General features: G+C 35.1%; 1 protein-coding gene across 1 annotated transcript; it reads left to right on the plus strand.

The window, feature by feature from the left end:
* The first annotated feature begins 1,471 nt into the window (after positions 1-1,471).
* LOC110114221 (ankyrin-3) lies at positions 1,472-11,075 on the plus strand. Its single transcript, XM_020847020.2, has 4 exons — positions 1,472-2,123; positions 7,893-8,168; positions 8,250-8,387; positions 9,238-11,075. Exons 1-4 carry the CDS (start codon positions 1,797-1,799, stop codon positions 10,786-10,788), a joined length of 2,292 nt encoding a protein of 763 aa, XP_020702679.1. The 5' UTR covers positions 1,472-1,796; the 3' UTR covers positions 10,789-11,075.
* The last annotated feature ends 4,513 nt before the right edge of the window (positions 11,076-15,588 follow it).

The raw sequence follows: 15,588 nt of genomic DNA on the forward strand, positions 1-15,588 counted from the left end.
GTGGCCGGACAAAAGTCCTGCGATAGTTCGACAAAGGTCGATGGTTAGACGGTGGTCGAGGGGGAGGAATCTGGTGGCAAGAGAATTCTAATTGTTCTCTCTTTCTTCTCTTCCTTGCTTGGGTCCCCTTTAATAAGGAATGAGTGGTCTATTTATATTTTTTTTAGTGGCATGACCAGTAAAATAGGGAGAAAATCAAGGGCATGTTGGTAGTGTTTTGAATGGACGTCCGATATTGACTCTCTTGATTGTGTACCACTTATCGAGCATTTGAGTATCTTAGTGATATCAAAATTTTGCAATCTTGGGCTCGTTGCATTTGTCTCGATGAGCCACTCGATTCGACTATAAACATGTCTCGTTTGAAAATCACTTGGTCGTTCAATTTATGGTTTGAATCTTCCAAATTTGCTTTGGGTTTTTGATTTGGACCCATTTTGACTATTGAGTCGAAATTGGTGTCGTTGGGTACTTTCATCTTTTCTAGATGTTTAGTTCGACTATAACTTTGCTGAAATTGTAGTTGGGATGATCCCGGATTTAGTTTCTGAAGTTTCTAGCTCAAATTCACGTTGAGATTCGCGCCCAATCAAGGTGGTGGTTCGACGGAACTCCGGGGGTCAGGTGGTGGTCTGGCTGAACTCCGCTCGTCAGGTGGTGGTCCGAAGGAACTCAAGGTGTCAGGTGGTGGTCCAACGAAACACAATACGTTAGATGGTGATCTGGCGAAACTCTGGCGTCAGGTGGTGGTCCAGTGGAACTCCGGGCGTCAGGTGGTGGTTTGACAGAACTCCAGTGTCGGGTGGTGGTCCGATGGAACTCCGGTGTTGGTGGTGGTCCAGCGGAACTTGAACGTCATTTGGTGGTCCGACTAAACTCAGGGCAGTGGTCGAGGAGGAGCGAGGAGGCAAGAGCGATATCCGATCTCTCTCTTGTTTCCTTTGGATCAGGGCCCATTTTCAAGAGAAATGATGAGATTTACATACATACCACTTTATTTCATGTTATTTACATATATAACACTCCAAACTTTAATATTACATTCTTGCCACTCGTATAAAATTTTAATATTAAATATATCAATTACATATTTCATTCTTATCACTCATATCACCCTATAAACTTTAATATTTCATTCCATGCACCCATATTTATTGTTTGAGTGTAGTTATATAATATTAAAGTTTTAGAAATTAGATATATAAATAGCATGACATAAAGTGATATGTATGTAAATCCCCCTTTATTTTAATAATAATAATAATAATAATTTATATGCTACCAAAAATGTTTATGTATTGCGTAATTTCCAGAGAGTTTCTGATCTGTTTGCGTTTTAAACTTTTAATTTCTCATCGTAACTCACTCCAATGCTGCTAGCACTTCGGTTCAACTCAGAATTTGTTTTGAACCGGACGAAAATTTGATGGATTTTAAGTTCAGTGAGCTCGACTCATAAAGTTTTACTAGAGTAAAGTTGATAATTTCAAAATTCGTTGTAACTCCACCAGCTACGGTGTTTGACCCCCTCGATCGTCTGCTCAACTAGCCGTTCTTTTTCTATTCCTCCTTTGCTATGGCTTCGATCTCCGGTCTCGATAACCCCATTGAAGAGTGCAGTAAATAGGAGCAATAATCCATGGAGGAGCGATGATGCAAGAGAGCTTGCAGCAATATAAACAATAGATCGATTTCCTCTTGTTAGCTTTCTTCATTTGCTTCTCGCCGTCCTCGGTTTCTGATTTAATAGCTCCGGCGATATCAGTTAGGGCGAGCAAGGAATCTGGCTGCCGAACATGGGGAAGCGTGCGGCGGCGCGTGCGGAGAGGACAGAGAACGAGCTCGCATTGCCCTCGCAGAGGTTGGTGGAGGCGGCGTTGAATGGGGAGGTGGAGGTCGTGGAGGAAAGTCTCGCTGCTGCAATTGCTGGAGCCGCGAGTGAGGTCGTGGTGGATGTGAACTACATTGGGACTGTGAACTTGAGGGTTAAGTGCTCGGAGGTGGTGCTTGGAGAGGAGAGGGCAGACGAGGTGAGGATCGGATACGAGGAGTTCAGGACCGACGTTTCAGCGCTTTTCTCCGCCGCGCATTCCGGCCATGTCGAGGTTGTTCGGAAGTTGCTGGTGAATCTCTCAGCTTAAACTCGGTTATTCTAGTTTTTCTATTCCATATTTACCTCCATGGTTAAACGAAGGTTTTGCTATACCCTTTTAAACGAGTATCACTTAGATCGCGACAATAATGATTTGTTTTCATATTTCGAATGATTGCCTATTAATGATATCAGCAATGGTTCCTTTGCTTCAGGTCGAAATTTAGGAAGACTGATTGTCGCTTTCTTTTCTCATCAATAGTTTGAAATTGTGTCATAATAGCAATGCTTTAATTCCATTGATGGAATTCTACCTGTTAATGGATATGAAGAATAAAAAAGCGTAAGGTGGCATTTGCTTGTCTAAGTTTATAAAAAAGATATTTGTATAAAACTCCATCTGGTTTGATCTTTTGGCAAAAGATGAACAATAATTTCAAATGTTTACAAACAGGGATAATGGTTGCTCTATTTTGCAAGCAAGAAATCAAACCTTATTTTTATGCAAGTTCTTGGAACAAGAGAAACTCTAAAAATACTGATAGGATTTGTATGAAAGCTCATATAATATCGTGCTAGGTGTAATATTGAATTTCCCCTAAATATCATAGGACATCTCAATTGTAGGCATGTCAGAATGAAATAATCATTCAATAAATAATTGAGATGAAACAACTTAAAAAAAAAACTCTTAGAGAGGCTATCAGGAGTATAGAGCTCTTGAAATGAATCCCTATCATGACAAGACCTCTAAATAGAATGTCAAACATCAATTTTAATCCTAAAATTTCTGCAATGTTAGAAATTCATTGAAAAAAGATGCTAAACGTACAAAACGAACCTAACATGCATTGACAAAAAGAGGAGAGATCACACAACTTTTGGGGAAGATTTTGTATTTTTATTCTTTTTGTATTTTGTCCAAAATCTACAAATTCTAAGCCCTAAGTTCAATTGTACATACTAATGCCACAATAAATGTCCATAGACTTGTTACACCATCGTCAATATAGAAACCATACTTCTAAAAAAAGCTTTTGCACAACTATTCATGAGAAGAGTTTTTTTATTGGCCCAAGGGAGTTAATGCATCAAAATTGCTCAATCATGTTTTAGCGATGTTTTGTATTTTTGGATTATTTTGTAGGTTTTTAAATTTTAATTTAGTTAATTTTGAGTATTATCTTTATTTGAATAAGGTGATAGAATTTTAAGGATTTATTTAGATGAAAATATTATGAAAAGAAAGCAGAGGAGATCACACAACTTTTGGGAAGATTTAGTATTTGTGATCTTCTTGTTTTTGTCTAAGCCTGCATACTCTAAGCCCTAAGTTCAGTTGTACATACTAATGACACAAGAAATGTCTATAACTAGTTACATCACCTCCCTCAATATAAAAACCATAATTAAAAAAAAAGGCTTTTGCACAACTATTTGCGAGAATAGTTTTTTATTGGTCCAAGGGAGTTGATGCATCAAAATTGCTCGATCACACTTTCCTAATGTTTTTTATTTTTGGATTATTTCTAGGATTTTTTAATTTAAATTTATTTAATTTTGAGTATTATCTTTATTCAAATTGATGATCGAATTTTTAAGATTTATCTAGATTTAAGTTTTAAATCAGTAAATTTTAAATGTAACCTATTTGTATAAATAGTTCAAATATTTATTATTTTTAATATTTAATATGAATGGAATGTTAATACCTTGTGGACATGTCCGTGATGTTTCTCCTATGTCTGACTATATATGAGGATATTGCCAAGATAGATGATTACAAAATCCTCTATGAATAACTTCAATATGCTATTTATGAGATGATTAGACAAAGTGAAAACACCAAATGACATTATAATCCACTCAAACAATCCCTATTTGAACTTGAATGCATTCTTGCGGGTGCCTTCTTTTTGGATTTGAAGTCGATGTGAACAAAATTTTAGATATTGCATAGTTAAATCAAGGCATGCTTCAGTTGGTCTAGCAAATCATCCACTCAAGGAAGTGGGTATTGATCTTTCACTATGATTTTATTTAGTGCTTGATAGTCCATGCACATCCACTTACCATCATCTTTATTTGGCAACATCACAATTGACAATCAAGAAGGTGAACTGTTCAACTCAATAACTCCTTGGTTGAGCAGCTTCTGGACTTGCTTCTTGATCTCTTTAGCCTTCATCATTGAGTTATTGTACATCCTGAAGTCGGGCAAAGCTGAATCCAAAAGAAGATTGATCTTGTGTTTCACAACTTATTGTGTGAGGAACCATCTTGTTCTTAGAAAGCTCCTGGTTGTCGATGTATTCTCATGTAATGGAAAAATGAAAGCTCATATCTGCATTTTTCCAGTCCTTTTGAATTCATCGAAGTGACCATGGGTGCAGCTGAGGAGTCATCTTGAGGCCCAGCCATCTGATCAAACTCGTTGAGATCATATTTGATTGGCTCATTGAGTTGATGATGACATTGACCACCTCTTGCTTCATTTCTATCCACAAAGTGAATACTCCGTCGCATTCTTGATGGATCGTGATCAAATTAGAGAGATGAATGAAGTGGAAATAAGGAAATATATCATCAACAATGAGCTTTCATCGAATTAGTAACAAATTCATTCTCTTATACATCAACTGGTATTAGAACAACATTTTTCTCCACGAATTTGTATTAGAGATATTCTTTTTTTTTTTCTCCGTCAGCATCTCTTTTGTAATGCCTTGAGTTTCATATTGATCAACAATTAAAACAATTGAGGAAGAATTGCTTACATATCTAAATGAATATTTGTTTATGCCATTGAATTGTCTTTCTCCATGCCATAAAATAGATAGTCATAAGCCTCCTAGAATACACATTGTGATAAAAACTTCTGAAGAAGAGGCTATAATTGAAGCCCCATTATTGTCAAAGGTGAGTAAATACTGACCTAGGTGTCTGGATGAGGTGAGCTGAGGCTCCAACACCTCAAACATTTAAAATGTGGGCATCATCATGAAGACATCTCCTAGATGAGTGCCTTGGTTTAAGTCAAATCATGCTTGGTGAGTTTTATTCAAAAAAAAAAAAAAAAATTCTATTGGTATGAATGCCCATAGAGCCTGGAATAGGTTTCTAGTTTCCATAAGCTTAGCTTCTTCACATTAATCAAACTATCTAAGGTAGGATATTAATATTTGCATGTCTTGACGAGGTGATATATTCTGCTGAAAGAAAGCTCAAGATCCTCATATTCTAAGTCTTTTTCTTATTAACCAGAACTTCTGCTGGTTTCTCACTATCTTGACTATACTATGTTCGTCCATGCTTTTTGATTCTGAAGCTGTTATTGTGGTTTACTTGCTCAACATCTACATCATTGCAACTATATGTTGTTGACATTGTGCAACTTAGTCAGGCAATTCATGACGGTTTTCTTCTTAAGATGTTGACATGTTAACCTCCCCTTGTTTTCTCTTTGGATTATTTAGGGTCAATAATGATTATCCAATCTTCTTGTGCGCTATCTTCATCAGCACCTTGATGTAGGATTCTATTCTAATATCTCACTTTGATGCCAAAAACCTGATCTTGGAGCCCATAACTTTAAGAAGGTTGCACATAATGAGGAGGGTAATCAAGATTCGATGTGGAGCAAGAAATCAAACTAGCAGTTTAAACAATGAAGGAATTAAGCTACGAGATAAACAGGAATACAACTCTTTTTTCAATTGCTTTTCTGTCTTGCTCTCCATTTCTATATGTTTCTCTCAAATTTATGACTTAAGGCACAATAGTATGTGCCTTGTCCCCCCCTCTCTTTCCCCTTAGGTTTTTTGTTCCAACTTCCCTACATAGAGAGAGCAGAAGCCGATTGCAATAAATGTCATACTAATTCGGGTATGGTGTTGATTACTGCACATTACAAGACACAAGAATTTTGATTCTATTTTGGGAAAGTTGAGGTTACAACGCCAAATATAAGTGCAAATAGGGTTACAAATGAACTAAGAATTCGGCAAGTCACTTGCTCATTTGAGCTCATTCATAATCATTCAATTGACTAAGCAAGTAAGTTTAAATATTTTTATAAATGCTCGGATGTTAAATGAACAAACTTGGATAACTTGTTGTTCAAATTAATCATGATTGATATTGTTTAAAGTTTGTTAATATGCTTGATTAATCATTAATGTGTGCATAAGTATATGTGAAATATATAAATATAGTTTATAACAAGAATATAAAGTTTGTTTATAAAAAAAGTTAAGAATTTAATTGTTATGATTTAAAATTAAAATATAGTAGTTTATAGTTTACACTTTACCCATTTTAATTCCTATGGTCCAATTCTAGCCTGGTTCCCATTTGGCATTTCCGCAACCTTAATTCCCAATCACACATTTAGTCTCACATTATAGGGGAAACTTACCCATAGATATATTCACACTCATTCATGCGTTTAGTCTCCATCATAGGGGAAACTTACCAGTGTACTATTTAAATGGAAAAAGGAACTCCTTTTGAGCTAGTAACTTATTTAGGTGGTGGGCATGTTAATGCTTCAGCTAAGCTCATGTTGTTGGGATATTTTATAGTTCCTAAGTTTGCTTTCAAAATGTTTAAAATTTAAATATTTTGATTTAAGTTTTGTTTTGTTTTTTTTTTTAAATTAAAATATTAAGGTTTAAAGCTTGGCTCATTAATAGAAGTCTGAGGGACCATAGGACAACCACAAAAATGGGACTACTATTGATTGAGTTTTTATGGACTTTACTAGGGGTGTCAATAAAAGACCCGGCCCGCCAACTCGATCCAAAAAATCTTTGTTTGTGTTGACCCGTTAAATAAATAGGTTGGGTTCGAGTGTGGAATTCTAACCCGTTTAATAAACAATTCGGATTCATGTTGACTTGCAAACCCACTTTTGAACTGAAAATTATAGTATTTTTTCCTTAAATTCTTTTGCTTGTGAGTATTATTTTTATATTTTTTATCAAATAATCTTTAAAAAAATAACCAAAATGGGTTAACATGTCAGGTTCGGGTCATTCAAGTTGTAAACTAGTTGGGTTTGGTCTGTCTTTTTTACATATTTATTAAACAGGCCAAGTGTGGGTTGACTTAATTCGGGTTAGGCCAATTTAGAGTCAGACTCGATCCCAACTTGTCAGCCCATTTTGATAGCTCTACTATTCACATGCCATGTGAGCTCTTCTATTAATTTGTGATCTCATTTTCTGAACTAGTCTAGGTCCCTAGTGAACAATGTGAGCAGCCATATATGGCTGCAATTTTCTTGTTGCATGTTTGAAGTTGATTGTCAAAATCTGCCATCCATTGGTCTAGATCTAATATCCCACTTCAATTTGTTTACTTCATTATGTTACCGACTTCTCTTAACTTCTTAATTAATTTCAATTTGGCTGTATGCTATTTCATGCCAAGTGGTGTAATGTTCAAGTTTTAACATTCTATACCGTTATGTGTCCATGGTCATCTAGATACCATAACACCTCTCCCATATTGTTATATCCGGTATATGGAATATTAGACCATTAAGCTGCTTCCTTGAGTGAAGGTACTACCGATTTTCTGTTCTCCTTTTTCTATTTTAGGCTTCGTTTGGGAGGGCTTTCTTTCTGCTTCTTAAAGCTGCTTTTTAATGCAAAATTAAAAAATTTTGTACTAAAAAGCAGCTTTAAGAAGCAAAAATAAAGCCTTCCCAAACGAAGCCTTAGACTACTTGCTCTTTGGCTACTACTTTACATGTGGTTTGGCTGTTTCTTTACAAATTATCCTAATTGCTTGGCAGTCAGCTGGAGCTGACGTTAATCAGGAATTCTTCCGGGGTTATGCAATAACTGCTGCTGCCCGTGAAGGCCATTGTAATATCCTAGGCATGCTTCTGAAAGCTGGAGTTTCCCAGTCAGCTTGTGAGGATGCATTATTGGAGGCTAGCCTATGTGGTGAGGCTGAAGCAGTGCAACTATTGATCCAGTCAGAAATGGTGAGGGCAGATGCTGCTGCGCATGCTCTTGTGACGGCATCCAGTAGAGGTTTTCTTGATGTGGTGGCTGTACTAGTTGAGGTGAACCTTTTTATTCATAGCTGATTTTCTGCAATTACTACCTCAGTAGCATTGCATCTTATTCTGAGCTTCATTTTACAGAATGGAGTAGACATAAATCGCTTCGACAGAGTCCTATTGCGGTCCATCAAGCCCACACTGCATGCAAATGTAGATTGTACTCCTTTAGTTGCTGCAATTGTCAGCAAACAAAATTCCATCGTCAAATATTTGTTAGAGGTGAAAACCTTAAGTCCTCCGCAGCTCTAGGCAATGGTTTCATCACAGCAACGTATACTTTCTTTATTTTTGTCAATTTTCTACCTTACCATGCCTGATTTGCATTTCAAAATTGAGAAGATCTTTTCTGTAATGAAGAGGAAGACTATTATGTTTTGATTTATCATCCCGCTCGTACTGCAATCTTAATGCTAATTGCAGTATCAGATACAAATAAAATAGAGGACTTTTCCCTGCCGCCTATGATTTTAAGACCATCATAGCCTTTAGTTCTATGCTTGTCCCTCTATGCATGGGGAAATTATTTTGTGCGGAGTTCGAACATAGATGGTCTTCCGGATTACTGCGTATCATATGCGTAAGTTCTGCCTACGCTCTGCATATTTACTGTGTATATATTGCATATTTGTAGATACGCAGTAAATAAGCAGCAAATAATTAGTTGTGAGGATGTGTTGCTTTTTTGCTATGTATCTACAAATACGCAGAGTGTAAGCAGAGTATAAACAGAGCGTCCACAAAGCCTACGCAGTGTATCCAGTAATCCAGAAGATTCTCTACATTTGGACTCCGCACAGAATTATTCCCCCTATGCATGTGAGCGCTAGTGTCGTAGCAATGCTAGGCAACGTCATCAGCAACCGTTTGCAGCTTTTGTACTGGTGTGACCTTCATGTGAGTTATTGTCGTCCTGATAAAATATTTTTGTCCTGAAGAGGAATGATCCTAAGTCGAACATATTCTGTATTGTCTATTGAACAATTTATGTCTTGTTGCTGTAGAAGATGGATAAAATACTTTACTGTGCTAGCCATGATTATATTCCTCAATAACTTCAATTTTGGTGCAGGCAGGTGCCAGTACAGCTTGTCTGATCCAGGTAAGCGCATGGTCCTGGGATCCTATTTCAGGCGAAGAGATGAGAGTAGGTGTCTGTTTGGGAGAGCCTTATAATGCATTATGGTGTGCTGTGGAGTTCTATGAAGCAAGTGGTGAGATTCTCAAATTATTACTTCACCATTGTCCCTTCCTGCTAGAAGATCCATATCTTGGTAGAACTGTACTTTGTCATGCAATACTTTGCCAGAATTCCAATGCAATAAAAGTGCTGCTTGATCTTGGTGCCAATTCCAAGTTCCCTCTGAGAACAAAACAAGGACATGAATCCTACCCCATTCATCTTGCAGCTAGAATTGGCAATGTCTTCATCTTAAAACAGTTAATTTCACATGGATGTGATGTTAATGCAAAAACTTCAGCTGGTGAAACTCCTTTGATGGTCTCTGCAAAAGCTGATCATGCCGAGTGTTTCTTAGAACTAGTTTTAGCAGGGGCAGACCTGGGATTGCTCAGCCATACAGGTTACAGCGCCATCGAACTGGCAGAGAGAAGCGCATTTTCGTCTTCCATCGTTGATATTCTTTCTCAGGCTTTATTTACTGGGGCAACCATCCATTCAAGTAATCCGAGAGTCTTTTCTCCATTGCATTTTATTGCCGGATGCGGTCGCGCAGAACCACTCCAGATGATTCTCAATTCTTCCACCGGAGAACTGAACAAACTCGACAGCTCTGGTCTCACGCCAGTCATGGTTGCTGCGATCGGCGGCCATTTAGAGTCTTTTCGTCTGCTAGTGATGGCTGGAGCTGATCTTACAGTAAGGTCAAGTGATGGCAATACCATTATGTCCATCCTTCAATACGAGAGTATAGCTAGCTCCAAGGACTATTTTGAGAAAGTCTTACTGGATGGAGTGTTAGGGAACGTGATATCAAACGCACCTTTTAAAGCTCTTCATTATGCAGCTAGGAAAGGGGATGCTTCATCAACAATTCAGCTACTGAAGATGGGATACAATGTGAATTCACTAGATGAGAATGGATATTCACCACTCATGCTTTCTGCCATGGAAGGCCATTCTGATCTCTGCAAGATTCTTCTTGTGCATGGAAGTGCAGACTCTGAGCTCATAAATGGCAGAAAAGAGACTGCTTTATCATTGGCAAGGTGCAGTAGCAGGTCAAACAAGGTAACCGAAGATTTACTACTGGATCATGTTGCCCGGTTTCACGTTCTCGTTGGTGAGGAGCTCTGTAAGCACACAAGAGAGGGAAGGGGAAATCCTCACATGAAAGCGGTTCGAATGCTGAAGTCTGGGGTGCTCAGCTGGGGCAAAACTAACCGAAGAAATGTGGCGTGTAAGGAGGCTGCAGCTGGGCCAAGCCTGAACTTTGTAAAGAATTGGAGAAAGGATTCTGGGCATAACAAAGCTGAGATCTTTAGGGTTGTGACAGTGAAAGGCAGAGAGGTTCATTTTGAGGCAAGTTGTGTTTCTGGAATGGAGATTTGGGTTCGGGGAATTAATCTCATTACAAAAGAGGCTAATTCCGGTGTGACTTGATGGACTAATGTGCTAGCCACAGAAGTGCAAGTTAAACAAATGAAGTCTATACTGAAATCATTCTTGTTGCGAAGCACACTGATCTCTGTTTTTTGATGGATGGACAGTTTACTTCGGATGGGAAGTGCTTTCCCATGAAATTTTCTGTTTGTTTGAACTTTTGGTGCTCTAGCTAGGTCGGAAAGCCATGTGAAAGTTTGTGTAGCCGTTTGAATTGCCTCTTTACATATGGAAACCAGTGGTTCTTATTTTTAGACCAAGAACTGAACTCTTATTACTAACCTGGATTGAGAACTATGCAACATGAGATGTTAACTGAACTTCTGTGATTTGTTTGGAGGCCTTCTATTTTTTTTTTCGTTGTTTATATTTTGTGAAGGTGAGAGAGAGATATATGGAGTGGAGAGTTTATTAAGTAGATTATTACGAATGGAGTCCGGATATAATTTTTCATCCGGATTCTAATCGCGTGAAGATATTGATTTTCTCTCTCTTATAGAGAGCTTGACTTTAAAATGAGATTTTTTATAATTTGTTTAATATGTACAATTTAATTTCTCATATTTTATTTTATTTTTATCTTTATTTATACAAAAAATTTATTATGAAAGTATTTTTTTATTTATAAAAAAATAACTAATCTAAAAAACTATTATTTTGCTGATTGATTTAGTTTTAAATATTATAAAATTAAAATTAATTATCATATATTTATATATATACTTAAATCATTATTATTTAATGAAATTTTAATCTTTTTTTTTTTATATATTTATCATGTTAGTAAATTCGCATAATTATTTATTAGTTTATCTTCCTAAATTAGAATTGATGATTAAAGTTCACTCTAAAATTAGCTCAAATCTAGAGATACTTGTGGTGAGAGCTTTCTCATGGCACTAATGAGGATTCTAATCAATAATAGGTCCCATTGTGGCTTTAGATTTGCCATATTCGGGAGTTTTTCCATAAGTGGAGATATCGGTGGCTCTTTTCTATTTGTTCCTCCTTGATAATGGTAAGATAAGCCTAAACCTTAAAATTTCACCTTATCTATTTCATTTCACCTTATCTATTTCTATATGCTTCATAAATATAAATAAAGACTTTGAACTTCAACTAAGACTCGAAAGGTCTTTAGACAAGCAATTATCATGTATCAATTTTAATATGAGGGCTTAAGGTTAAGGATTTTAGACATTCAACCATATGTTATTATCTTTATGATATTTTAATATAATTATTATTGACATTTGTATGCATTCCACCATCGAGTGAGACAAGGATAGCAATCGACCAATACAACATTGATTGATTGATGCGACGAAGAATATTGTAGGTTCGAAACACCTTGACGTTACATAAATTAACTCAAACATTGTCCGCTTTATACAAACAAACCGCACTAGCATTTTTCATGACGTGGATTAATTTACCCAAGGTTATTTGTAGTTGCATTAGCACTAAAAATATCTTTTTAATATTTTTTACATTAAATAACCATCTCACCCACCACCCCTCCTCTTATTCTTTTTGCTTGGTCGGGAATGAGAGGAAGGAGAAGAAGAAGAGAAGGGGTGAGGGAGAGGTGAGAGCAACGATAGGGGAAGCTCTTTGAGATTTTTCGTTCGTTGTTCTTGTTATGAAAGTTGTTTTGCTCGTTTTAAGTAACTATGCTCTTACTATAGTTTTCGATGGTTTTGATTTCTAAGAATTTTATCTCTCATGAATATGAAAAAAATGCATTTCATTCTGATTTACTGCACTTTCACTGTATAACGTTTTGTATATGATAGATATGAATTGTATGAGTCTTTTTTATTATAATATTGTTGAATTTTACCAAGTAAATTGGGAGTTATGATTTTCTAAAATTAGTGCAAATATAAAAATTGTGTAGGTTTTCTTAAATTTTATATATTAGTGTATTTCATATATAATATTCACTCACATTGCATAGAAAAAATGATAAGATTAGCATAAAATAAATATGTCATTTGCATTTAAGCAAAAAAGACTAGCTATTAATATTATAATTAATACGGGTTGACTCTTAAAACATAATATCCTGTACATGTGGATGTGTCGATGAGCTTTCTTTTAAATAAAAAGTTTGTAGTGTAATCCAAGTTGTAACCTGTAACCAATTGATCGATTTCACCAATGAGCAAAGGGTGGCAACACTTAATAATTTATTAAAAGCCACATGTGAATTGACTTAAAATAATGAATAATATGATAAGAAAAAGATTATTGTCCAACTGGTCAACAGTTGAGTTGGAAGAATAAAAACACCACATTAAAGTTTAATGTTCTCCCTTATAATTCATAATCATATTTATGATTGTATTTACATGATAATGTATGAATTGATTGATAAATAAAATTAAAATAGAACTGATAAAACCCACATTGATATTAATACAATATAACATAATATGACAAGGATATTGATAGACATATTGATGTAGTGTATTGATAAGTGCATTGACGTAGCATACTGACATGGCACGTTGATTGATATTCTTTTATCAAATTTTATAATTGATAGACCTCTTTTTACATTACTAATCATATTAATTTTACTATTGATTGATATCAGTTTTATAGAGTGCATTTTTCTTATACTAATAGACTATTTATTATTGATTGATATTAATTGGAACTGGAGCATACATGTTAATTTTTTTTTCTTACATTGAAGACAATGATATGTTTTGGTTACTAGCTAGGCTATATGCTTGTTACATGATTTTCTATGATTACGAGTAAAAATAAAAAGCATGTAGAGTAAGATTAGGTAGTGATGATAGTTCATTTTTTTTAGCTCTTGCATTTTATATATATTCTTTTGAGGCTTGTTATGACAATTATATTTATTATTTTGAGACTTTGGACTTTAGTCTGGATATAAATATTAACTATAGTAATATAATTATATGTTATGCTACTTTTTTCCAGAATGCAATTAGTCAACTATGATTATCAATGATACGATTGTTAATAAATTGAAAAGAAAAAGGATAATAAATAAGAAAAGAAATGGAATTATTCTATTTTAAATCTTAGGGTATAATTATATTATTTTAATGATTAATAACAAAGATACATTCACTAATTATAATAGAAAAATCCTAAGTACTCGAGATAGAATGTGGTGAAAAAAGAGCAAATACCTTATTTTCAACTATTCATATATATACACTTGTTAAATTAAGTTATATATGGATATTCGAAGTGAGATGTCTTTAATATATAATAGATTGTTACTGGGAAGAAAATCATTGAAAGATGAATTTTTTAAGCATGTTGCATATTTTATTCACATCACAATCCAACTACCTTCATTTTTATCAAATGAGATGTTTAAGTACCCTTGCTCAAAGCACAAAAATTAAGCATACCTTACACCCGATGAGGTTAAATTTGACTTATATCGTAGAGGATTTATGTCAGTGTATTGGTTTCATACCATATATGAAGACTATGAGCCACCTTCAAACTCTCAATGTTGTCTTTCCAGAACTTCAAGAACAATAGAGGATGATCAAAATACAAAGACATATGAAGAAATAAATTTTGATGCAACATGTCCGAAATTTAGAGAATATATAGAGGGGTCACCCAACATCCTTGCACATAAATTCTATGAATTACTACGAATTGCTTAATAAATTATTTGGGATCGATGCACAATTCATTACGAATTATCAATTGTAGTTCAAATGCTCATTATTAAAAGTGAATACAATATTCCTCTAGAGTGCTTCAATGAGTTCAGATGTCTTTTTAAGGAAACTAATAATGAGAATAATTTAATTCTCACATATTTGTATATGACTAAAATGTTAGCATCCAAATTGGGGTTGACAGCTATAAAAAGTTATTATTGTAACAACGATTATATATTGTATTATAAGTACGCTTTGATAGAAGTTGCATGTTGTAACTGCAATGCACTTCGATACTAAAAAAAATCTGGGAAACAACAAAAATAGAAGATTGTGTCATATTCCTGATTGTTTTATTTGTCCATCATTTCAAGACTTCAACAGCTCTATGCATCGATGAGCTCTGCTGGTCACATAAGATGGTATAAAGAGAATTTTTCTTAAGAGAATGTTCTTACCCATCCATTAAATGTAGACGCACTTCAATTGTATATATTCTTCATTCACTATAGAATCACACGACATAAGATTTGAATTATGTACGGATGGATTCACTCCTTACAATCCGCCAGCTTCACCATACTCTTACTAGCCTGTTATAGTAACACATTACAATCTTCCACCTGAGTTGTGCATGACTACCTCATACATATTTCTGACGCTTATTATACCCATAGTCGGAGCTGATGTCATATAAGAAACTACAATAGAAGAAGAAGGTTCAAAAGCATGGGGAGAGTGAAGAAACTGAGGTCGATTACGTGTACTCCATGTATTATAAAATGTGATGAACTTAATGCTAAACTTGACAAACAAATTCCTAGCATGTTTTTATCTTATGTTTGTTATATATTTTTCTTTAATGAATGTTTTTTTAGCTTAGAATGTTAGTTTTTATTTATATTAGCTTTTTATAATATTGTTGCAAACTGGAACATTCGTGGCGGTAGAGAGAAATATAGTTTAGTTTCCTAGTTTTGAACGATGATTTAACACACATACATATAAAGAGAGAGGGAATGCAGTATTCATAAGTGACATCAGAGTTTTTACGTGAAAATTCCTAAAAGATGGGAAAAATGAAGGGGCCTTACTTAGTGAACTTTTATTAGGTCCGGTGAACGTATGT

The sequence above is a fragment of the Dendrobium catenatum genome, unplaced genomic scaffold (assembly GCF_001605985.2).
Source record: "Dendrobium catenatum unplaced genomic scaffold, ASM160598v2 fragScaff_scaffold_490, whole genome shotgun sequence".
NCBI lineage: Eukaryota > Viridiplantae > Streptophyta > Magnoliopsida > Asparagales > Orchidaceae > Dendrobium > Dendrobium catenatum.

What these genes read in the sequence shown, in the direction of transcription:
- LOC110114221 (XM_020847020.2), top strand. Translation starts at nt 1,797, where the DNA reads ATGGGGAAGCGTGCGGCGGCGCGTGCGGAGAGGACAGAGAACGAGCTC. An exon ending in AGGTTGTTCGGAAGTTGCTG is followed by an intron (nt 2,124 to 7,892) that starts GTGAATCTCTCA and finishes ATTGCTTGGCAG; the next exon opens with TCAGCTGGAGCTGACGTTAA. An exon ending in TGGTGGCTGTACTAGTTGAG is followed by an intron (nt 8,169 to 8,249) that starts GTGAACCTTTTT and finishes TTCATTTTACAG; the next exon opens with AATGGAGTAGACATAAATCG.